The sequence below is a fragment of the Scomber scombrus genome, chromosome 4 (genome assembly GCF_963691925.1).
Source record: "Scomber scombrus chromosome 4, fScoSco1.1, whole genome shotgun sequence".
Lineage (NCBI taxonomy): Eukaryota > Metazoa > Chordata > Actinopteri > Scombriformes > Scombridae > Scomber > Scomber scombrus.
Window position 1 is genome coordinate 20276019 of NC_084973.1, and position 25825 is coordinate 20301843.

At 38.6% G+C, this 25825-nt stretch overlaps 1 protein-coding gene across 2 annotated transcripts in view; it reads left to right on the top strand.

Annotated features, from left to right (window-relative positions):
- Window positions 1-25825, top strand: part of ipo11 (importin 11) — a 126240-nt gene that overhangs the window by 55199 nt on the left and 45216 nt on the right. For both annotated transcript variants that reach the window (XM_062417788.1, XM_062417789.1), the window contains exons 17-22: window positions 2741-2774; window positions 2898-2938; window positions 3107-3223; window positions 6593-6706; window positions 14365-14480; window positions 16677-16753. In XM_062417788.1, coding sequence (XP_062273772.1) covers window positions 2741-2774; window positions 2898-2938; window positions 3107-3223; window positions 6593-6706; window positions 14365-14480; window positions 16677-16753 — 499 coding nt within the window. The remainder of the gene's footprint in view (window positions 1-2740; window positions 2775-2897; window positions 2939-3106; window positions 3224-6592; window positions 6707-14364; window positions 14481-16676; window positions 16754-25825) is intronic.

Genomic DNA, 25825 nt, shown 5'->3' on the forward strand with positions numbered 1-25825 from the left:
AAACACTAATCATTAATCAGTTCTTCCTACTTGAAAAAGCTTATTATATGACTTCTCTCTATGCCCAGTGATTTTAGTGATTATAACTGCAGCTTTTTTTTTTGTTTTTTTTGTGCAAATTATTATTGTTTGTCAGTTGAATGGTAATTTCCAGATAATACGTATTTGTTGTTTTTGCATCAGCAGCAGCATCAGTTTGCCGTTGTCATGTCTTATATTCTCTGAGTTACGTGAATGTCATTTTCACTGATTCAACTTTTAGTTATTTTTATTCAGTTTGAACCCGCTGTTTTTAATGTCCCTTAAAGACGCTTTGAGACATATATGTGAAACAAATGTTTCGACTGAATCATTGTCATTATTTTTGTGTGTGTTTATGAGACCCATCTGAATATTTCATCAAGCAGTTTACCATCTTTTGCGCTTTGCAGTAGAATTGAAATGCAGTCTCTCTCATTAATGTTTGAATTGCCAACAAGGACATTGCTGATGGCGACTGATGGGCCTCGTTCATCAACATACTCCTTTTGTTGCATGTTAATATATGCAGCATTACTAAAACATTATTCTGTATTTTATGATCTTGCAGACACAGAGAGCCGATTTGTCATCTCTAAATCCAACTACTGCATGTCTCTAATTGAACTTAAAGCCAACCTTGATTACAAGTTTTGCCTACAGTTCTTTTAGCTTCTCTTTGAGATTCTTGTGAAAGGAGGACAATTACGCCAGCTTGTCTGTTTTAAATCCATTTGATATATTTACAATGACATGGAATAGGCTTTCACGTCTTTCTAAATAAATCTAGAAAAAATAAAAATAAATCATGCTTTCTGCAGTACCATAGACAGATAGTATCATTGCAGCCTCAGAGTCTGTTTGCTTTTCAGTGCTTAAATATGTATATACACGAATCAACCACATCACTAAAACTACCTAATATTGTGTAGGTCTCCCTCATGCTGCCAAAAAGCGAGATAATCAGTGTTAATCACTTCACCTTTCAGCGGTTTTAAAGTTGTGGCTGATGGGTTATACACTACAATACACCATATTTTGTCATAGAATAAATAAATATCAGCGTGCAGTTTAAAGCTCAAAGGTAACTGTGCTGTTATCATCGCCTGCAGTGGTAACAGGCCTACATCAAAGATAGGGAAGCTGTTTTTTGTGGGAAGTTTTAAGAAATCTTGCTATATATTAGTTACAAGTCTGGAAAATACATCCGTGAAGTGTGACGCTACTGGGCTCTTGCTTTGGTGCAAAAGAAGTTACTTCCAGAAAGCTGACTTACTTGCAAAGTTAATTGATTGGCATGAAAAGAGGAACTCCCAATTACTAAAATTCACACAATTCAATTTACACAGTTTGTGTGTTTTGAAAAGACTCCATCACAAATATGGATATATTAATCATTCATGAACAGAGAACTAAAATACATGACACATTTTCTTCCTACACCTGTATGTAGTCATCCAAAATAACATTACATTTACAAGTTAATAGATATGAAATCATGCACATAGAGAAAATAAGAATTGATGTGATTTATTGTTCCAGTCATTGTTACAGCAGAAGAGTTAAGCTATGCAACTAACTGGGGTAAAATCCAAACAGAAGGATTTTTTTTTTAGCTGGGCACTGTGGGTTCTACATAGAAAACACACCCTAACCCTGTTTTCTGTATGATTGCTGCTATTAATACTGTAAAAAATTGTGTCTGAGTAATACGTTATCCAAATTAACTCCTAACTTATAACTGAAGACCTCAAAGAAGTTTCCCAAACTTTTATCTCTGGAGTAATGATGTTTTCTTAAGCAAAGCTCGTTCACTTTAAAACCCTTTGGAGTAACTAATGTATGTGTCATTAGACTGAAGTTATAATGAAGATGTGTTACAACAAAAAAAAAAGAAAATTAAATATACAGGAGGGTATTTCATCTAAAAATACATTAAAAGCAAAAACAGATCTAATATTGTTGATGGTCTTTGTCTGCAGCACTGCTGACAGAGACACTCACACTCATTTATCCATCCTTATCCACCCTTTTGAGACTCAAGTCTGTTGTACTTTCAATGTGTTGCGAAATTGTTAAGAGCAAAGACCGGCTGTAATTGAGTTCTCAGTCACTCACCTTTCTCTTCAATCGTTTGCCTTCTTTAATCTTCTCCCCTTCATCTGATCACTTTCCCCCCAGTGGACATTTCCAACTCCATCACTCTGACAATGCTTGATTACACTGCTAGAATAGAGGGGCTGCTTTCCTATATAACAGAGGACAGCATCCATTTTAATTTGATGTAGGCACACTCAGAGTGTTCAGTAATAAAAAGCTTTTGTTATACTGAGAGTTAGTTGTATGTGTGTCATTATAGGACAATGTAATTTGGTTCTGTTGTTGCCTGTGAAAATGTGGCAGTCTGTTTTTGTTTATCTATTTTAAAACTGATTTTACCCTGTTCATTTTTACTAGCTGTGCTTGTGGCAAGACTCTAGTGATGGCGATGTTGGTCTGTCTGTCTAATGTTTGGTTGATCAGTCCAACACGTCAGTCTAAGCTAAAATAGCTCAACAACTACTAGATATATTGCCATGATTTGAATTTGGTAGAGATATCCACCATAGATTAGTCAACAATCCAGAGTGCACTGATGAAGGGGAACATTTTGAAACACTGAAATACTTTCCATAATGTAATGTGTGCTTATGTTTGTTTTTTTGTTTTGATTTTTTTATAGGTGCGGATTGAGACAGCTACAACTCTGAAGCTCAATATCCTTCCCATACTGATATTATTTCTTAGGCATAGTTGTCACAACTGAATTGAGGATCCAAGCTTTATCAGGCCTTTGTTATGCAAGGGTAAGTTTTATTTCATCCTTAACTCTGCACCACCTGTTGATGACTTTGAGTTCCGGACAGAACAGTTCCTCCCAGTGAGTACATGTTTCACTTCTGTTGAAATTACGTTATTTTAATTTAGTCAAGATACAATCTACATTTCCCAATAATCAATGATTAAAATAACTTTTTCAGATGTAATTTTTTCCCACTTTCTAACTTTTTTTTTTTTTTTTTTTTTTAACTCTCTACACTCTGTACAGTACCTCGAGTCTATCTTTGGGCTGCTATTTCAGTTGTTGCAGCAGGTGACAGAGTGTGACACTAAAATGCAGGTGCTCCACGTCATCTCCTGTGTTATCGAGAGAGTAAACATCCAGGTGAGATTTGAGATGTCAAAGTGTTTGAACATACATACATCTGTGTCGCTTGCTGATTTACTTATATCAGAAGTGTCTTTGAAAGAGTCCCTGTGTTGGATATATGGGAAGATGTATTCTGCTGCTGAAGAATAGCACTGTACAAAATGGTAGTCAGTGCCTCTGACTCCGCTGGGAGCTTGTGAAGCTGTAAAAAGACGATTATAACACAGATACAAAACATCTGTCACCCTATACGAGCCCCAGACCACCAGGATAAAATAACCATCTGTCCTCAAAAGGTAGGTAGACATTAATGATTTTCACTCCCTAAGACACGAGCACGGGCAAAGTGTCCAATTCTTGACTCTTTATATGTTACAAGGCCTCAGGCAACTGTTGCTCTGATGTCTGCTCTCATTTACCATGATGATGCAGTTTCCCCTCTGCCACTGTAATGGTTTTGTGGCCATACGGATTTATTTATTTTTTTAAGTATCTAATAAGTCGCTCTAATCCGCTTAACTGTCAACTCTCAAAAAATTGACCTTCCTCTTGACACCCCAGGTACCTTAAATGTACCTACCCTTATACGGTCCCCTAACTTAAATCTCTCACAGAAATGTTTTTTATCCTTGTGAACTGTCAGTCTGTTTAAGTCATCCCAAGTCTCTGACCCGGGCTAAACTTTTAGAGTCAGTGGAGGTCCCATTAATATTCTAATCATTCGCAGGGATTTTGCAGCTGAGAAAACTACGCAATGAAATCTTGAGTACAGCCTCAGTTGAAATGAACATGATGACAGATATGATGAGATTTTTTGCTCTCTGCTGTCAGTCTCACAATTGTCATCCTAGGCTGGTTTGTGGGCCTGTCATCACTTCTTATCATTCTCCACAAGGCAATATATCGTGTTTTCATTTTTAGTGTTCCGTGTGCTCCTTTTATAAAGGTGTAATTGAGCAAAAAAAAATCCTAGTGTGGTGTCTGCAGCCCACACTAGAGTTACTACAGGGAATACAAAAGGTTAGCATAAGTTGACACAAGAAAGTGGTAGAATACTTTTTAAAGTACACAATTCAGTGCCGTGCTTGAACGTCAGGGGAGTCTTAGACATGTCTGTAGTCAGAAGCAGGGTTTCAGTTTCAGATCTTCTATGGTTTAGTCAGCTGCTCACTTTTTTAATTTACATTGTAAAATACTATACAGTTACGGCCATCCCTGGTAACTGTAACAGGCTTACTGTATGTATGCAACTGGTAAATTTTCAAATTACAGACTAAAGAATTTCAAAAATTATTAGGCTACTCTACCCATTAGTTCAGCTATGACTGCTGCTGCTGTTACTGCCATGGGTATACAAACACTCACATCATGTGTTAGGCAGCATGGCTTTGAGTGCTTCACCTCTGTTACCTAACATGCAAAGCTTTCAGGGGGAAGTGTTACTTTAAATCATAGACTGTATATATAATGGACGTAACATCCGTGACGTCACCCATTGGTTTGTGGACTGCTGTTTTGAGGCCAATAGTATCGGATCTGAGCCGCACCATCTTGAAAATTAGAGGTGCATGTCGGGAAAAAAAAAACACAGATTCTACTTATATGGGCATCCGGAGGAGCAAGAGGACGGAGCTGGGGAGGTTGCGAGGGCTGGATCTCGAGGAAATTGCACACCTACCTACCATAGTCTACACCGGCAACCTGGTGATGCTAATCAAGTTTGCTGTTACAACTAACTATAACCACAAAACTCCGGAGAAAACTGTCGTTGTGAAACAAGTTCACGGCTATTTCCATACAGTCTATCTGTCCGCGCTCCTGAACCTGTGAATCAATCAACCTGTAAATCATGATGTAGCCACACCCTAATGCATACCCTGCTTTATCGACAAATATAAAATCAGGGAGGCCAAAATTTCACAAATGAACATCATACTGCATTGAAGAAGGCTTTAAACTAGCGATTGAGACCATAAACACATTTTGAAAACATTTACTGAGGTTGAAATCAAGTGAGAAGTTGGTGAATTATCCATTGACTTGTATAGAGACGGAAGTCCTTTTGAACACAAAACGGTCGCCCCCTAGTGGCCTTTTGATAGAATGCAGTTCTAAGTTACTTCCGCGTTGGCCTCATTTCAGAGGACTGGAACTCCCCGCCTGCTTTAAATGCATAGTTGCCTGTATGCTGCATATTCACTCTTTCAAGGCCAAATAAGTAACTAAAGCATACATTGTAGATCACCACCATCCCCATCATCACCATAGCAATCACAACAATTCATCGTCCTTCCCATAGCATTCAAGACTTGAATGGAAACGGGGACAAGGACATTTTTGTACTTGTTCTTTATGGCAATAGTGGCACTTAAGTGCAGGGCAGATGCTATCAGCTTGTACTCTGCAAGTGTACGGGCATAGTAAGAGTGAATGGCCATTGCTTTTTTGAACACCTGCTTATTAAATATCTGAGTTAAGATACTGAACTGTACCCCACTAGATTACTGGCTACCTTTACAATTTTAGCAGGGGCATTTTCTCCTGTGGTGCCAATGTTGCCGTACCAGCAGATAATGGAAAAAGAAATAACAGACTCAATAAAGGCTCTTTAGAATAGTGTCATCAGGGTCTTATCAATCTGAAATTTTACAAGTTTCCTTGAGCAGAAACAAACCGTTTGGTGTTAGAATCAAATTTCAGACAATTATCAGTTATGGTGCCAAGATATTTATAATTGTTTACCATATCCATTGCTTGACCCTTTACAACACTGCTCTAGAGTGATGGGGGAGGCTGTGGGAAATCTATGCACATGTTTAATTATGGAGACATTTAGTTGTAAAAAAGCATTTTCACACCAATAAACAACTCAACAACTGGTTCATGGCAACTTTCATCTAAGGCCAAGGAGGTTGACAATTCCTGAGTCATCAGCATCAACTTAACAATGAATCTGTTGTTATAATGGCTACAACATTTACTGAAGAGAGGAGAGGATACACCCCTAGAGGGAGCCTGTGGATGACATTAACTGACTAGACTTTGTGTGCACTTTGTGAATTTTATTTCTGTGAAAATTGCTATACTAAATACATGTATTATTATTGCAGACCATTTCCCATTTACCTTAACTCTTTGTGTTCTATTTGTAAGTCAGTCATTAACCCAGTTTACAATGCTTAGGTCTAAATTAAAATTGCTGACTAGCAGTATATATGGCTGAATACCATTAAAGGCCAATGAAAAAGTTAACAAAAAGTAACCTAGCATGATTCTTGCTACCTTCAAGGTGTTTGAAGACTCTAACATGTTTCATAGAAGTTAGACATATTAGCTGTTTAATTTGCTTCTTGTTTTTATTTTATTTTGTTTTTCCTGCTTTAGATCAGGCCGTATGTTGGCTGTCTGGTTCAGTACCTGCCCCTGCTTTGGAAGCAATCTGAAGAACACAACATGCTCCGATGTGCCATACTCACTACTCTCATCCATCTGGTACAGGTATGATGGATCCCCAACTTCCAATGCTCGTGCATCATGTTAATGTTGGCACACAAACATACTCAGTGATCATGCATAGCAGTCAGCCTGAACGTGACTAGTGTTTTATGTTAGCCTGTGTCTTCTTCTTCAGATGCAAAGCATCTCATTGAACTGACACAAACTTAAGACAGTTTTTAAAAAATGTGTAGCATGTTGTAGATTATGCAAAAAGGGAATATTTTGGTCATTACCAGGCACTGTTTGACACATGCCAAGTTTCAACATGCAAATGTAGCTATGTTAACGTCAACTCCCACAGGCAAAGAAAGTAATAGCTGGTGCATTTTCTTGCACTTGAGCCACCTGCAGGCAATGAGCACTACTACAGGTTTTTTCTAGCTGATGTTAGCTGATTTTCTTTCTTTGCTGTGTGTTTGTGATTGATTTGAAGTTTTACATTTTTACCACCTGTTGGCTAAATTATAATGGCTAAAACAATTAATTAAAATGTGTTGTTACAGTAATTTCCAAAGATATCAACCACTTACATGAAATGTCTTTCAGTCAGTGGCTATAGAACATCCAATTGTTGGCTTGTAATCAATTTGCTCATGAGTGTTGGATTTATTATGAGTCTATTAATCTATTAACAGTGCCTGACCTCAAGCTTTACTTGCATAGACTATACAAGAGTACTGGTGAGCAGTTTGTCTGTGCCAGTCTTTTCATACGGCTGCTGGATATTTACAGCGTGATTCAGCTGTCTTACCGAACTCACCAATCATATGATTTTGTCTCATGGCACAAATTTGGCTGTTACACCTTGGTTTTGCTGTGAGCCAGCTCTTGTTTTTCCCAGGATCACAGGAAAAGTGCCAATTTACAAACTAATTGTAATTAAAATAAGCAAGACAATGAGACAAAGCTATCACAGAGAAAATTAAAGTTTGTTTAATTGATTGTTCTGTGGGTTAGACAGCTCCTTTTTTGTTGAACTTTGTTTATTATTATTGTTTATTGTACCAGGTGCTGCAGTGTGATAGGTGGTGCTGTTAAGTGGCTCTGGCAATAAGATTGGTTTTGTGCCTGGCCACATGTTACTGATACCGAGTTCCAAAATGTTCCAGAGAGCTAGATCAGGTGCACCTACCTACAATGACTGGGTTTCTGTGACACATTTTCCCATCCTCCCACCTCAGAACATTGCATCAGGAATCGTGACTGGATTGTATCAATGCCACTAGAGAAATTTCTGCTTGGCTTTTCTTGCACTTACTTGCTCACACAAATACATATTATTTACACCAGTGTTATTTAAATGTACTATTTAGATGTGTGAATTATGTGTTTCTACAGTGTATTTTGCCCTACTTTCATAATATTTTATGGTTAATAATTTGCACCAATAACAAACACTTGACCTGACTGCAGTTAAAATTAAAATATCCTGAAATAGAAGTTCAGTTCCCCAAAGCATTTAAGCAGTCTGTCTCCTCATTTGGACCCCTATGTAGCTCATCAAATCTCTTGCACACTTGAATGGTCTTTGTGACAGGTGTGTTGGTGGAGTAGCCACATACTAAAAAGAAGAAGGGACACCTGCACACTGTCTTCACTTCCTCAATAGAGATCTTTTAATATATATGTGTTCTATACATTTTCTATGCACTTATACACACTATATATAAATAAATAAATAACGGATCTTTACTGAGCAAATGAAGACAGTGTGCAGCTGCCCCTTCTTTCTTTTTGTACACCTCCCCTTATGTAGCTCCTGCTTCAAAGTGGGAAATAAAATTCTCTTCTGAGAAAACGCAAGTACGTAGCTGGCAAACTGTAGGAGGGACTGAGGGTGTAAAGCCGAATCAACGTGGATTTGCATTGCTGCATACTAATTAGAAATTCAAGACCAGAGATTAGGCAGTCATACAGGCTCCAAAAGTTGATAAGGCCATGACCTAGACCAGTCTAGATGGAATAACTACACAATAGGAGCCTGATAAAGGAGGCCAAAAACAATTAGAAAGAACCCTGCCAAGACCGCTTGGACACAAGAGCCCCAAAGGCCCATTCAACCAAAGAGGTGCCAGAAGGTAAGGCACTTGGGTTATTGTCAATTTCTCTGCCTGTGTGTCACCTGTTACCCCACCTGTCAGCTTTAATAGAAGGACCAGACCTGCAAGGGGAGGACCACCTAACAGAGGACCACAGTAAGATGAGATGGAGGTTAAAAAAAGAGATGATGTCAACCCTTTGCTCTGACTCAATAAAATACCACAGGATCAGCGGGCACGGGAGGCAGGTTCTAGTGGAATGACCGTTGACACAGTGGAAGGGGTACCCATAGCCCTCCATTGGACTTGGCCAGCACATCCACCTTATTTTAGCAGATGGGTGGCTTGAAACCCTTGATTGAGGTTGGCCATGCAATGTCATGAGTTGACAAACCAGAACTATTTTGGGTCAAGTGAAAGTTTATAAGCAGATCCGCATCTACAAGAACCAGGACCAGACCACAACAAGACAACATTAGATAGCTGGCAGAGGTTCATCAACAAATGGCTGTATCAGGAGGATGTTTGCCCCTCCTTAGAGCTCACCTCTAGTTTGGGGAGTGCCCCAATAGCAGACAAGTGGTGAGAAAGTACCTGCTGCATGAAGACCATCAAAGCTGATGTCTTTGGTGTACGGAAGGGCCAAACAATGAGTGGCAACTTGGTTGCAGATATGCATGAAGGAAAATACCTTCTAGCTAGACTTCTGCATGAGGAACCTGGACTGGTCCAATGTAATGCTCCCATTTATCTTGTTTTAAGCATTGGTGGCTAAAGGAAGACCAGAGAGGAAAATGGTATCTTGCCTAATAAACTATAATGACTGGTTGAATGGCTCGCTGGCATGGGTCTGGATTGGGACCATTTTACTACTAGCTACAAATAACTGCAACCTGTGTTTTGAAGGTACCTGTTGGGACTAACCAGTATGCAAATGTAGTACAGAGACTGCTTACCCTTGACAAGCAGTGGGCAGTCGTGAAGGGAGATTTTCCTGAGATTGATCAATGTGCTGAATGTTCAAAGACCTTAACGTTACAGAGTATGAGTTTGGCATGGGGACAAAGTACAACTGGGTTTCCCACTAGATGCAACACTGACCAAGTGGGCCCATGGCAAACAGGATACTGAGTCTATGAGCGCACCAGATTTAAGAATCACAAAATCGCGTAAAGCACATTGCAAGCATGACTTGAACACTACAGAGACACTGAGCATACTTGGTGGAGGCCCCAACAGAATGATGAACAATCATGGGTGATACCATGTCTGAATATGACCAATAATTACTGGGTGGACTACCAGTACTTAGCAACTGTCTTTTCATTTGGAGATGGACGAGCAGAATGGTAGAGTTGGCTGGGTGCAAGATCAGCATTCACCCTGTCCCCTAGACCACTGAAATGGGTCTGTGATCAAACAATATCACCTGTACATTTTAGCTTTCCAGAAGAAACTGTGAGGAAATTTCAGGGTGGAACTCTTTATGTGATGGGTGGCAAAAGCGATACTCTTGTAAGAAACAATTTCACAGGAACTCTTATTGACCAAATTTGGCAAAGGTTGTCTGTGCTTGTCCCAAGGATGTGCTAAGGCCATTCTGGGACAGATGGCACAGATGATAAGCCACTGGCCAAATCATGCCTTTTGTGAGCACAGTAGAGAAACTGAATGGAGAGGCATGCCTTCAGAAAGGGTTTGTGTGAGGGCAAAGAGATAAAAAGCAATAAGAATTGATTTTTTTGTCCAGTCTTCATATACAGATTAATTTCTATACATATATAAGCTCACGAAAAACGAAACAAATACATTAATAGAGCAGCTCAAAACAGCACAATAGCCTATGCCATGACCTTATCCATTTTGGAGCATATCAGACTACCTGCGTCTGGTCTCAAGAGGCCTATAAAGTTTCCAGATCAGTCAGCATAAAGTCAGTTCTTTAAGAATGGTAACATTTTCTTCAATCTTATAAAAAATGCATTTTGTCAACAAGAGACTAGTTACTTATTTGCAATGAGGAGACCAGATCGTGGCAAATGGCTGTGCTCCCTCTCTTTCACTTCCACATACTGTACATGCAGGAAGGAGCATATTTAGACCAAATTAATGTCATACCATCAGTAAAATAATGTTGGCAATTTTGAAACAATGCTTTGGATCCTCTGTGCCTTCAGGCAGATTAATTCCCCCAGTACTACTACCACACGCACAAAGGCACAGACAAACACATCCGCACTACTAGCTCTTTTTCCTCATTACCCTCTCCCACAATCTTTTGTCAGGGTTTTCTGTGAATACAGAAAATGGCAAAGTCAAAATGATGGGATGCTCTGATAGGACATTGTATCAAACAGTGGTTTAGTTTTAATTGACAGACTAAAGTTTGAGGGTATCTGTGAAGAAGATTGAAGTGATGTTTCAAGGGGAAATAGTATTTCAGAGGACAAACTTCATAAGCTATGCTAAACATGGTTGTCAATGTTACAGATTTGGAGAGAAATATGTGTCTTTGTACAAGTTTCTTATGTGTGTACTTGTGTTTGCAAGTGTATGTGTGTTGTCAGTAATTCTGCTGACAGTTGTGCTCAAGGGTAGGTTATCCTTTGCCTTTGTCAGAGGAACTCAGTCATAGTGGTTGATCTCAGTCATTCCTACTAAATCTGCAACTGATCTAAAGTATTTCAAAAAGAAAAATGATTAACATATGATGTAAGTGAATAAAAGACTAAACTAATTGTAATAACTGCACAAAGGAAATAGAAGTATTTACATTGAGAGATATGTGTGTATGTAATAAAGTTATAACTAGGGATGCACCGAAAATTTGGCCACCGAAAATCTTCGGCCGAAAATGGCCCAAAAGCGCATTTTCGGTTTTTGGCCGAAATACTTTTATCACCGAAACAACACGGCCGAAACAGCTAACTAAAGAGATCAGCTCCTCTGATGCATCTGTAGCAGACGTTATTCCTTTAATTGCAGCACTAAAGTGAAGTACACTCTTAGAGTCTATCAGCACACGTTTCACTGAGATCTATTTGGATTCTCTGCACTTCATTGCGACTGTACTTGATCCGCGTTATAAAGTTCATTACTTGGATGTGGGATTAAAGCGGCGCGCACGAGAAATGATCCGGGCTGTGATGGATGCGGAGAACCCGCTTGGAGACGGAGAAGCGCACAGCACAGGAGAAGGTGTGTGTGTGTTTGTGTGACTATAAAAGCAGCGCGTGTGAGAGCTATACGGACGCTTTGCTCTCACACGCGCTGCTTTTATAGTCACACAAACACACTGCTTATTAGACCGACACCGATCGCTCCTCCACCCCCCCGGACCGACACCAAGTGTAACACTAAGTGTTATTTTTAACTTAATTTAATTTTATATTGTGCATTGTTGTAATGTCAGTGCTTAATAAATATTTTCATACTTTTGTAATTGATTTATTCTTTGAATTGCAATGCCTTGATTTTAGTGATGTTAGTACACAGTCATAGCCATAAATGCAATGGTACTAATAATTGGCATAATAATTTCTTTCGGTGTTTCGGTTTTCGGCATTGGTTTCCTCATTTTCGGTTTTCGGTTTCGGCCAAGAATTTTCATTTCGGTGCATCCCTTGTTATAACAGATACAGATAAGCATGGAATACAATTTCCTTTCACTCACTTCATCATTACCAAAGGTCACCAACACGGCTGGAGTTCAACAACATGCAGTGCTGAAGGAAAAAAGAAGTAGCCAGAACATAAAACATGTATAGGCACAGAAGAGAGAATAACTGCCTGTGTTGCACTTTATTTTACAGTACACTAATGAGATGTAGTCAGCTGTACTTTTGCAAATTAGGCAAAAAATAGAAATAAGATTATTTATTAGACAGGAAAAGAACAGTTATATCCCAATAATACACCATTCACCTAAGTTATAATGTAATTAGACACTGCATATAATGTCGTCATTATATATAATGTATAATGCCGAATTATGCTTTCATTAGAAACATAATAGGAGATCCTGTAATACCATGAAACACCATTTACAATATCATAGATTAATTAGAAATCAAATAAAATGCCTTTTCAGAGCCAAAATAGGCTACATTTAAATGCTATTCTACCCTTACCGCCAAATTATGCTGTAATTAGACATTACATTTAATACTTCCAACATCAGCATATGATAGCTTAATTAGATGACACAGGCTGTAATAGTTTATTACAATTGGTGTCTAATTAGAGCATTATTTGGTAAGGTTAGAATATCTGTAGCATATTTTGGATCTGATATGGCATTGTATTTGACTTCTGATTACAGCATTATTTGGTTCAATAGTGTCTAAGTAGAGTGTATTTTGGGTCTAATATGTGGTTTCTAATCACAGCATAATTTAGATGAATGGTGTCTAATTAGCATATAAATCTGTTTTGTTTACTGTCTATTAAATAACATTATTTCTAGTCTTTGTCAAATGTGTTACAAAGCATGGGTAATTAAGTGTTATTAGTGTATTCTAAAAAAGTGTGACGCAGAATAAAATGAGATTTTCCTAAATGTGTTCTCTCAAACAGCTTTTGTGTTTCCCCACATTTTTTGAACTATTTTGAACAGGGCAATACAGTCCTACTTGCAAATCTTCACTTGTGTTGCATTTGGTGTGAACTGCAGCCTGTTTCAACTGGATGTAGACAGGATCCAGTATAATAGAGGACCAAAGGATTATAAGAACTGATACTTCCAGTAATAAAGAAGGGCATTTTATTCTTTCAGCCCCAACTGCGAGGAACATAGTAGTGGAATTTATTGTTATGTTGATGTAATGATTTTGAATTTTGAAATCAATTTGTTTTTTAAAGTAATCCACTGTGCTCATAGTAGTGCTGTCTTGGATCACAGCCCTCCATAAGTTTAAAGCCATGTGGTAGAGGTCAAGATGACACTGCTCAGCTGCTCATTTGCCCTTCCCCATTTTATAGTATGGACACATATGTCCTTTAGACTTTATGGAGAAATTCTTCACAAAGGAGAATTCCATAATTTCCTACTTACACCTGTGTCATTTGAAACATTATGAAAACATGTACGACCATTAAATGGACAGAGCTAGAACCCTTTGGTTTACCTAAACCTTTTCTCAACTATTGGAAGTAAATTGGTATTTGGCATAAAACCGCATAACAAAACCATAAACAGCTGCTACAATTCAAGGCAAATATTTTATTGTCTCAAACTCCTTTGATTGCAAAAAGCCATCACCCATGACATCTTCTTAAAAGTGGGTACAGTGCACACACGCCCTGCAGCATGCTGTCTTGGCTGCATTCATCTTATCTATTGTAAGAGCGAGTTATATTCTTGCATCAGTAGTGTAGATTGGGCAAAGTGTTGGCCTGCAAGCAGCAGAGTGCACTGACAAAGGGCTGGGAATAGGTGAGTCAGGGCAGTAGAATACTGAACTTTTCTTTACATTTGTCCTGCTTCACTCTGTTCAGATGGTCTGTGTGGAGCATATATTAAGTTAAAGCACATAAGGCAGTTTTTAAGCCCACTGTCTACATTTTTTGTCAGGTTTTCTTAATTTGGCATTGACTTTCTGTATCTGTGTATTCCTACAGGGCCTAGGGGCAGAGAGTAAGAATCTGTACCCTTTCCTCCTTCCTGTCATCCAGCTGAGCACTGATGTTTCCCAGCCGCCTCATGTGTATTTGTTGGAGGATGGATTGGAGCTTTGGTATGAATACACACACACATACACTAACATTTATAAATTATACAGAAAAATCCCCCCAAGGCAGACATTGATGAAGCATTTAGTGATCTAATTTCCTCTTGTGCACTTTAGAGCACTCTTGCACACACATGCATACTATGGCTATCTTTTAACTCATTCTCTTTTCCCCTTTTCTCTATCACTCAGTCCACTCATAAGTCCATTTTTGTCATATTAGTCATCAGCATCATTTACTGACTCGTGTTGAGTACATATATGGGGACTGAATGCAAACACTTAGCTAGGGATGTCCCAATCCGATATTTGGATCGGATCGACCGCCGATATTAGAAAAAAAAATGCATATCAATATCGGATCGGCCTGCACGGGAAAATTCCGATCCGGACTCCCGATCCCGATTATTTTCAAAACTCTGGTTCACCGATGTAGGTAATCCATTCCAGTTTTTTTCAGCTTTCCCCCCAAATCCGGTCCGCGTTTTTCAGCACACCTAGCGACCTGTCCAGCATCCCACTATTTATTTTCTACTCAGCTTTTTTGTGTGTTTTGCTTTTTTAATACAGTTTACAATATTGTTTGCACTGATGGCTTTTTAAGCCTTGGTTTACACTCTTGTTGTTCAAGAGCAGAGCACTGATGCCAATTCAGTTTGTGTGGTTAATTGACTATTTATTATTTTGTCTATTTTGTGTTTATTTAACCCTGTTAAGAATAAACAGGTCAGCTTCTCATTACCAACCATTGTGGATTATTCAAACTAACCTAATTAAGTTGGCTAGTTGTTCTTAAGAGTAAAACCCTTTTCAACATGAGTATAACAACAAAATAGGTAAATATCTTTAATCTTTAATACATGCTTGGATCGGCCGGTATCGGTATCGGCCTATGCTAAAAGCTACAATATCGGTATCGGATCGGAAGTGCAAAAAGCTGGATCGGGACATCCCTACACTTAACAGATAAGTAATGGTAAATGGGCTGACCATGACATCTTGTTTGAATTTGCTATTTCACAGGCAATCACTTTAGGAGAGTGATGGAGCTGTTAAGTTATGCTGCTCACAGTCTTGCCTTTCTGTTATTGTTTTGGACATTTTAAAACTGTCATGCATCTGCTTCAAAACAGTGCATTTATTTTTGCATATGCACAATGCTCCCAAAAGGTTTGCTTTAGTATAAGAGAATTCTCTGGGGATACCTTTTGTTCCTCTCCTGTCATCTCTTTGCTTTTTAACTCTCTCCTTAATCTCTTTTTTTCTGACTATCCCTGGGGAGAGCTGCCGTTTTCAGCCTGCTGTGTGCTTGTAGCTCAAAGCTAGTCTTATGTCCTGTCTTTTATCCCTTCTGATAAACAGACGTGCCCTAAATATTTGTTTGCTTTGTTTACAAAGTCAGTGTCATTTTCTCTCGCTTTTATCTTCTGTGTGTCCCTCTCAGTAAATCTCAGTGAATCTTATATTCATTCGTGAAATATAAGATTGTATGATGTAAGATGTATGCTGAGTAGATATAAGAAGCAAGGCCCTGTGAATTCATTTAATATTTTCATTTAGATGTACTGCTTTCAATTAGAAAGGTTCCTTACAGTTACTTGGTTAAAGAAAAAGTACAACTCAAGGTTATTTTCTTGTATTATTTAATGTATTTTTCATTAATCTAGTTAATTATTTTCCACATAAAATGTTGAAAATAAAGACAAAGTCCATTATAGTTACCAGAGCATCCCTGACATAAAATTGCTTAGTCTGACTAGTCGCTTCAAATCGACCCAAATTAAATTTTCTTGTCTGTTAGAATATAATGGATCAAACTGTCAGCATGCTGTCAATATACTCACTGATCAAACAATTATTTACTTTATGTAACATACATTTTTATCATATGTGTATTGAGACTGAACAAAACACCACAAAGATTGCTTTGTTCTATCCACTTTTTCTGTTTTTGTTACTCCCACTTCTCCATGTATTATTTTTCCCACCTTTGTGATGCCCATCTTCTCTTCTTCCTGTCTCTGTAATTTGTCCCGTGATGTTTCTCTTCCCATTTTCTTTTGCTACCTCTAATCTATGTGTTCTGCGCTCCTTTCTCATAACTTCTCCCATTTTATGTTTTCTTCTTTCCATTCTTATCTTTCAGGTTTACTTCCCCTTCTGCCTGCTCACCTTCCTCACTCCTTCCCTCTCTTTCTGCAGGTTGGTGACGTTGGAGAACAACCCAGCCATCACACCAGAGCTGCTCAGAATTTTCCAAAACATGTCTGCTTTGCTGGGTGAGCTCAAATGTGATTTTGTTGCTTGCTGGTGTGTGTGTGTGGGTGTGGGTGTGTGTGTTTGCCTTCTCAAGTAACATTTTGCATTGACATATAAATTGAATTAGTGGTAGGAAAGGAAGATATCACAGTAACATCAAGAATGATGCTGCATTGGTGCATGTGGTCTGATTTACCATGAGTTCAAATTATGGCTTATTGTGTAATAGGAATATGTTGTGAGTCTTGAAAAAAACATATTTCACATCAAAACAGTTTGAGGTTGAAAAAAATTAGCAGTCTGAAAGAACAAACCAGCATTATATGATCAAATATTTTTAAATTGCAGAGAAATGAAGAAAAGGAGGAAAGAGAGTTGATGCAATCCAGGACATAAGCCTTATAATCATAGTTTTATTACTGCAGTTTAAAGTAGATTATGAAGATCACACTTTGGCTTTGTAATAGCCTCGAGCCATGAGGGCCACTACATGGGGTTTTGTAGGCAACTGTGACTGGTGGCAGATTGAATGGAAATGGCTGGGTGATTTATCACAGGCCTGGAGCACTGGGACACCGCACTTGCTATAGTGTGTTGAGGTTTGTGTGTGTGTGTGTGTGGGCCTTCAGTGTGATGAGGAACAGTATTGATTTGGTGCTTCTGCACATAACGAGTAAGTCTAAGTAATATGAATGCTAGTGTAGCCTGATTTGCTTACTGGACCATTTGATCACTTATAGTATGGATGGGGAATCCACGGGACACAGAAGAGCAAGGGACATAATGGATGGATTAAATGGAGGAGGAATGGATTAAGAGGATGAAGCAAAAGCAAAGAGATTTGTGAAACCTAATAAGGAGGTGGTGGATGGAAATTAATGATTTGAGAAGGGATGACAGGAAAATTAATGAAGAGCAAGTGCCATAAAAAAAAGGTTATACATTGGATGTGCACTCTTAGGGAGCTGGGAAATATAGATACTTAAGGCTAGCAGGGACCCTTTTTACTGTTATCTAGTGTTGAACAAAAAATGCACCATAACAGAAGGAGTGCTTTTTTGCAAGGCCATCATGTTAGACCAGGGGTGGGCAATTAATTTCCTCAAGGGGCTGCATGAGAAACTGGGACTGTTGTGGAGGGTCAGACCAATAGGCTGAACTCAATTCTACTCAATATTAATTTGATCTCTTATAATTTGTATGGTTCTGATTAACCGCTACTGGCAAGAGTAAATAGTACAACTTTAGTAAATAAATACTTAAAAGTTCATGTCTTGTTAAAAATTTTACATTCTGTATAAGTCTTTTTTAACATGAGCTGACATTTTGAGGGCTAACAGCTAATTCACATCTCTCGCCCACACATTACAGTGAAGGTGCATACACTCACATGCATGTGCAAACATATGTAAATTGAAAAATTAGACGTCACCTTCAAAATAAAAGCAATGCAGTTGTATTACGTGCATGATGTACACTTATTTACATTTGATTCCTACTTTCCCATTGACCTCCATAGGGCCAGATGTGGACTGGGGGGCCGTACAATGCCCAGGTCTGTGTTAGACCAATAGAAATATTAAGGGGCTGGAAAGTGACAAAACAGCTACTGCATGCAACAAGCCTTTTCACAAAGGGTGGTAAACTTAAAAGAATGATGCAAAGTGCCTTTTTATTTATGCGTCCAGTAGGGCTCTACGATTAGCAATTCTTTGCTCACAAGTTCGCCAAAAGAACTTGTGATCTTTTTTCTTTTTGTGTTTACAGCTCATCTCTGCTGCTCCCAAATGGCCAAAAAAGCAGTTATTGCAGGTTTAACTGATATAGTTTGAATAACATAATAACATCCCTTCACATGATTTGATGATCTGTCAAGTAATTAGTGAATACTGATCAGCTGCCATTTTACTGGCGTAGGTGGCTTTAATGACGGATTAAAGGAGGTGAGACAGAATGTGAACTTGGCAAGATGGTGCAAGAATGAAGAACAGAGAAAATGTAATGTTGGATGGAGTGAAATGAAAGATGGCATGATATGATGCAGGGTATGAGATTGACTTCCAGGATGGGTGGATATATTGAGAAGATTAGCGGAGATGAAGGTTGTACAGGCGTGTATGATTAATGATCAACACTTGAAAACATATTTCAGATCCTGTACATGAGCTCACTGGTTTACCTTGAGATGCACACTGTAGGTATATCTGTATCTCAGAACTCCCTGATATGAAATCCAAGAGATATAGGCTCAAAACATATTATTGTTTTTACTGTAATATGTCTAAATATATAGGATCTTCATACCCTGTCTTTCCTCTCAGTGATCCAACAACAACTTCATAATAAATAACAGTTCTCTCTTGTCAAATCTGGAAACAGAGAAAAATATTGCTCTGCCTGTGAAAGATATCCTGTTGTGCCCCCATCCATCTTTGGTCTAGATAACATCATGGCTCATTTTGTGACCTGATTTTGCCTACTATTATTATCATTTTCTGTGTTAACTATGAAGACTTGTCATATTTCAGTCCGTTTTGAAAATTTGACTCAGTGGAGACCAGTGCTGCATTTCACTGCCGATGACAGACAGAAAAAAGTTGTCACATCTCTTCTGATACAAATGAACAGCATTACATAGGTACTGTAAAAATGCAAAATGATAGACAAATGCAAGCACACATTTTTTCCCTTTCCCAAACAGCTTTTTGTGCAAGTCAGATTTGTACATTCATGAGAAAAGCTCCACTTAAGCAGTTTTCACTGCAGCATCATCCAGAGCATGAAAATGTTACCCAAATCATGCTCATTTACTGTAATACTGTTTGCCAATGTCAACCATGTCAACCTTACAAACTTGCCATCTACCCATGTTAAATGTGCTCTTGTGTCATACACAGACTTAAGCTTCTTAATGTCTTTTAAACCACTTAGGTTGTCCACACATCAACTACGTAACTGATGCAAGTTGTATCAGACTTTTAAATACAATCTCTCAACAAAATCTAGTAGTTTGTTGTTGTTTCTTAGCTTTCAACCATGTCACAAATCTTCATCAGCAGATGGAGTGTGCCTAGTAAATTTCTGAGCAGTTAAAGGACTTCTTGTCTATGTTGGCTCTAAAACTGAAGCCTAAAGCCTTATTTGTTACTGCTGGAGTTCGCTGCTCCACTCCACTAATGTTAGTCTCTGAATGATGGTGAAGAAAGTTCACAATATACTTCAGGTTCATCTTGCAAAGATAATGATTTAGTCATTAATCCAAAAATGCTTGGAACCGCTGCCTTTTGTGACAATGAACATGAGTGTGTGCGTGCTGTAGGCTGGGTGCTGCACTGCCCTTGCAGCTGAGTTCCGCCTTTTTTTCTTTCCATCAACATCATGTTATTAACTAACATTTACAAAATCATATGGACTTAAATCGAAACCCTTGTTCTCCTTCAGCACCTCTCTTAGAAACCCTAGAGGGGGCGTTATAATGCCTTCCACTTTGATAGCTTAGTCCTTATTTATGATTACTCATTTCTTCCTTCGCCATCAATGTTTCCACTTGTAGCATGTATCATTTATATTATTTGCATGTGTGTTGGTAGTTTTGTCATTAACAGGCTGTTTGCTGCCACAGTAATAGATAAAACCCAGCCCAAAAGACTTTGAGCTTTGAAATTAAAGCCGTTTTTCAGCACTTAGTACTCTGTCCACCCCTCACCTCCTATTTCTCTCTCTGTTGTCATGGTAAAAAAAAACATTTTTTTTTTCTTGAGGTTACATTAGCGCATTCAAACCACATTAATGACATTGAATGTAATTAGGTTGTCCATGCAAGTGTTAGAGGGAAATGCACAGCTGCTCTGATGAAAGATGATAGCTTAGAGGTATGGTCACAGGTCAGAACAAATTAGCACTCAATTTTAAATTGTTTTATCCCTTTTAATACTGTGAAGGTGAGAATGAATAGAGCAACATTATGCGTTTCTTTACATATATTGATGAACAGTTTTATAGAGGAAATTTATGTTTTTTAGTCTTTTTCATAAGACTTTGGTCAGTCATCAAGTTTGGCTGGTTTTCATCAGAGCATCCGGTGGTTCATTTATTTAGTCCTTGGAGAACAGTGGAGGGATGTGGGCCATTGAGGGAGGCTGGCTTGGTTTGGTGTCACAGTTTGCCAGGTGTATGGTCTGCCCTGCCTGATAAAGAGCCTTGCTCCATCACTGTTAAACTGGAGCAGCAAATTCCCTAATTAGAATGTCAAAAGCCTTGCCCTGCCTAAATTGTTAGACTAGCTCTAAGCTCTGTATCACCGCTACCATGCTCTGAACTAGGAAACGTTTCAGCTCTGTGTGGTGCACTGACAAGTGATGATGGAGAGTAAGCTCATCAGTTTTTTTCCTTGTTGGCGTTACACTGATTAGTGTGAGCAAGAAATAGAGCTAAAGTATTCATTCATCCCCATGTCATTTTATTTTATACTGCTGGTTATTCTCAGTGTGAAGAGCTCGTAATGAAACTCAGCATGACTAGCGCAATGAAGGCAATAGAGGGGTTTCACTGTGTTACACAGTGTAGGGGGTGTGTAATGGCGCTTTTCCACTACACCGTTCCAGCACGACTCGCCTCGACTCGCCTGGGTTCTTTTTGCGTTTCCACTAGGGAAAGTACCTAGTACCTGGTCCTTTTTTAGTACCTGCTCTGGTGAGGTTCCAAGCGAGCCAAGCCGGTACTAAAATATGATGTCGACACACTGCTGGCCGCTGATTGGTAGTTGTCGCTGGAAGCGTCATGAGCCGACCCACACAAGAATCAAACCCGGCATTTTTAAATACCGGCAGCAGCGTTACAACCATAGTTACAGCCATACGGCTCAATTTTCTTGCTTTGTGTGTGACAGAAAGCCTCATACAGCAGCAAGTACACCACTGCCTCAATGTCCTCCATTGTTTATGTGTTTTGTGTCGCGTATAAAACGAAGTCACAGCAGTTTCGCGGAGCCGTGCTATGACGACCCCGCCCACGTTGAGTAGGTACTTTTTTGTAATGGAAAAGGAACCGTGCCGAGGCGAGGCGAGCCGTGCTGAAACTGTGTAGTGGAAAAGCGCCATAAGGTACCCGTGAGGTAGTGGAAAACAATCCAGGACGACCAGTTGGAGTCACAAATAAATGTTTAAAGGCTTATCTGGCACAGCAGTTTGTAATACTCGCACAGAATTTTACAACTGGAACATTATCACCATGGCAAATATTTAATCTTTCATGGCGAGGATCACAAGATAAACAGACAAAATGCAGTTTTCACATTACAAAGTAATCTACCAGAAAAGTGTTTTTGCAACCTGCAACTTTTTTAAAGGATGATGTACATTGTTTTGCTAGAGCTCTCTGTGTTGGCACCCCAGTTTTGTTGGTATCCCCAGTGTACGACCCCCATTCAAATGAATAAGAGGGTTAATGTCGGTCTGAATGTGGCTTTATGCCAACTGAACTGTTGGATGGCTTCATCTGAAACAGCTGGAAAGTAGTTCGTTTTTTTTGAGTGAAGAGCAACAAGAAATTAACAGAACGGTAGAAGAACAGAAAAGAAATACTTTTTACTAAACAATGATAAAATAATCTTGTAAAAGCAAGTTTCCCTCATGGCTTTGTAATTCCAACACACAGTATCATCATTGGACCTCTGTCTGACACAGAGTCGTTTTTGATGCTATGACTTAGAATGACCAACGTTACATGCCTACATTTCTCCTAATGTAGTCTCACACTTAACTGCTCAACTAATGTGCTCCATGGATCAATCTTGACATCCCCCTCAGAGGACAACCTCCTACAGGCTTCTCACCTACGTAGAAGTAATGACTTGATGTCATGACAGATGTTGGACATTTTTGGCCATATTTAATACAGGGATGAACAAGAAAGGTCACAAGATATTTTAGTAAGATATTCTGAGACTGTATGTATGATATCTGTTGGATTTTATTTATTGCAATTGTAGCATTAATGTTTCTTGAAGTCTTATATTATAACGATTAATGATAACATCCTTTTAATGTTTGCAGTCTAAATCTCTAAAGATTATTATTATTCTTTTGCTCTTTTCAATGCTGATTTGCTATTGCGTCACTAAAGTGACATTTTTCAGATATTTTTCTGGACACACGGCTGGGAGTTTTCTGCTTCTTCATATTTGCTGCCATATCTTTCATCAAGGTCTCCTTGTAAAGTAGTTTTTTGTGGGGTTTTTTGCCACTTCATTGAATCTCTTTCAGTGCTCTTCTTGTTTCTTTCAAGCATGATTACTCATCCATGAAATTCCAAAGACTTATTCAAGCTCCAAAGGGAGTTAGTCTCTCATCTTGCAACTGTAGCTGAGACTCATGTTGGCCAAGTTGTTTTTCATGTTTTTGAAGAGTCAGTAAGTATGTGTACAGTAAAACTTGGTAAATGAAGCTGTTTCTGTAGTGCTTGCAGGTGTATTTTTCCCTCCTAAGAAAGTCTTAAGGAGTTCAGCTTTAATAAGGTAGCTATGCAGCAAGCTACCATCAGCACATGGTTTAATCTCTCTCTAGAGGTTGTCCGCTTTACATTTTCGTCATTTCCAGGTCTTAATCTAATAAGGAATAAACAATAAAATTGCGAACAGACAATTTTCTATTTTACTATAAGTTGTGCATTTTATGGTTGTAAAACCATCCAGGTTGCTGCCTGGCTTGAACTTTCTGAGCAAACACTGTCCTTGCAGCACATCAGAACAGATTTTGGCATATATTTTTGTCATCTGTTCCTCACTTAGCAAACATTGCCATCCCCATCACGTACTGTAAAGCAAAAACTGAGTTGGGTCGATGACCAAATTTTAGCAGTCCTCAACAACCATTGGATGCATTTCAGAGGCTATTATCACAGTCAGATGTGAGGCTCATTTTCTTGTTAATGTTGATAACCAAAGTGGATTGTGCAGCATATGCGCAGGGTTAAGAAGGATATACTGACTAAAGCTTTATCAGTGCTTTAGCAGCTGACTATTTGATTATAGCAAATGATGGCGTGCATGTGTAAGAGGGTTATTGCACTTCCTCATGCTGTGTCTTTGTGAAAATGTAATTGCATTTATATATAATTAATTAATTATATATAATAAAATCCTGTCCAAATCCTGCAAACAGCTCCAGTAAAAAGTGCCTCAAAGCCCACTTTTCTGTTTAATTGGTGTGAATGAGCAGAGAATTTAAAATGTATTTAAAATTGACTCCTAGAATCACAATTTTCTATTAATAGTATTATTACTGTTTATTGACTGTATATTAATTATGAATATGGAAAGACCTGTCACAACATGGAGACCAGTAGAGATTGTTGCAAAACAATGGGAGGAATAGCATCAGGCTGTGTTGCTGCAGGAAAAAGAAGAGTCATAGTATATCCGCTTTCCTATTGTCCCTGTCATATTAGTGTCACACTGAAAAAGTTTGGAGAAGCTGTGTGGAAATGGAAATGAATGTACTTCAAATAACAACATATAGTTCTTTTGTGTGCTGTTTGTATTCCTACATGGAGACGTGGGGTGCCCTGGGTTCATTCGCAATAGTGAGTGGGGAGATGATGAAAGTCTTATCAAGTCCAGGCCTCAGTGCCCTGAGCTGTCTGACCTGCCTCAAGCCCAGAATTCAATTCATTTTTCTCTGTTCATATGAATACCACCTCTCCCTCTTCTTGTATTGATATTCATACGTTACTCTCCTTCAGATGGTATTGCTACCGTATATGCACAGCTTATCAGCCAGGCAAGCAATGACAGCAGCTGTGGTGGTGGCATTATGAAAGGACAGATATTGGAAAGCTGTTAAAAGCATTTACTTACCTAAAAAAAGCAAGTGGAACATGCATAACTGTACTTTCAGATATAAGATTATGTAGTTTTGAATGTTATCATTTGTCTCACTTCGAGTGTGGTTCTTTGTTCACTGGTAAAACCAACACTGAGAACGATTTGCTCCTTGATCCCTGTTTGTATTAGAGTCATATTGTCTTCCTGGAAGTTATATAGTTACATAAACTGATATTATACAATTTAACAGTTTTAGATTAAATATCAGATTTAGAGCCATTGTTTTGTCCTTGTATGCACCTTTGACTTTTAAATTGTTCGGTTAGATTGTCTGCTATAATGACTCAAGGTTAAGAACCTGAGTATAATTACAGTGTAGTATCCACCAATTGTTGTTAATAAACCCTACTGGTCTGTTATCTGGACTTGTTGAGATGAACCTTCTATTTTCTAATACTTTGCATTCGTGGAGTTGTTCACCATGTGTTTAATAAGTTGTGATAAACTGTCTCTGCCACGTTACCTCCATGAGTATGTGTGTTTAAACTGGTATGATGAGCACTTCATTTGTCTGCATGATGGATAAAGACTTTTTTATTTGTCAGTGCTACATAAAAATCTTCATGTGAAGATTTTTTTTGGCTGTGTGGAGAAATGACTCAATGATAGCTACGTGTCCTTATTTCACATGCTTTCATATGCTTGTTTCTTTCTTTTTTAAGAAATTATGGTGAATATGTCATTGCATTTTACTGCGCTCAAAATGATAGACATTTGCCACATGAGCAGAATGACTGTTTTATTCTAATGTGTAGGCTGTCTAACAATCTTGTCTAATCAATAAAATCCAACCAACCAAAAAAAAGTTGTTGATTTAACTAGTTCACTCATCATCCCCACCCAATGTTTGTTTGTTTGTTTTTGGAAATTCTTTAGAAAAAAGTCAATGCTGCCAATGCAGTATAGTTCGTAACAGACGGATGCTTTTCTTTATGTTATGGCTCCACTCACTACTAGGTTTTCCCTAACGGCTCTTCATCTCAAGGTCAAACCTTTCTTTCCAGATATATCCTTTTGTCATATTTGTCATTGTTTTCCCTGCCATCTGAACAGGAACCCTCTACGTATTTGTGCCTGAGGTGTTGGCTTTTAGCTCATTCATAAACGTTACCTGTCATGTTTGATGTCATTCTGGGCTTGAGGAGACACACTAGTCAGCTCAAATCAATGTTATAAGATGCTGATCAGCTGTCACTCGAGGGTTGCTGGG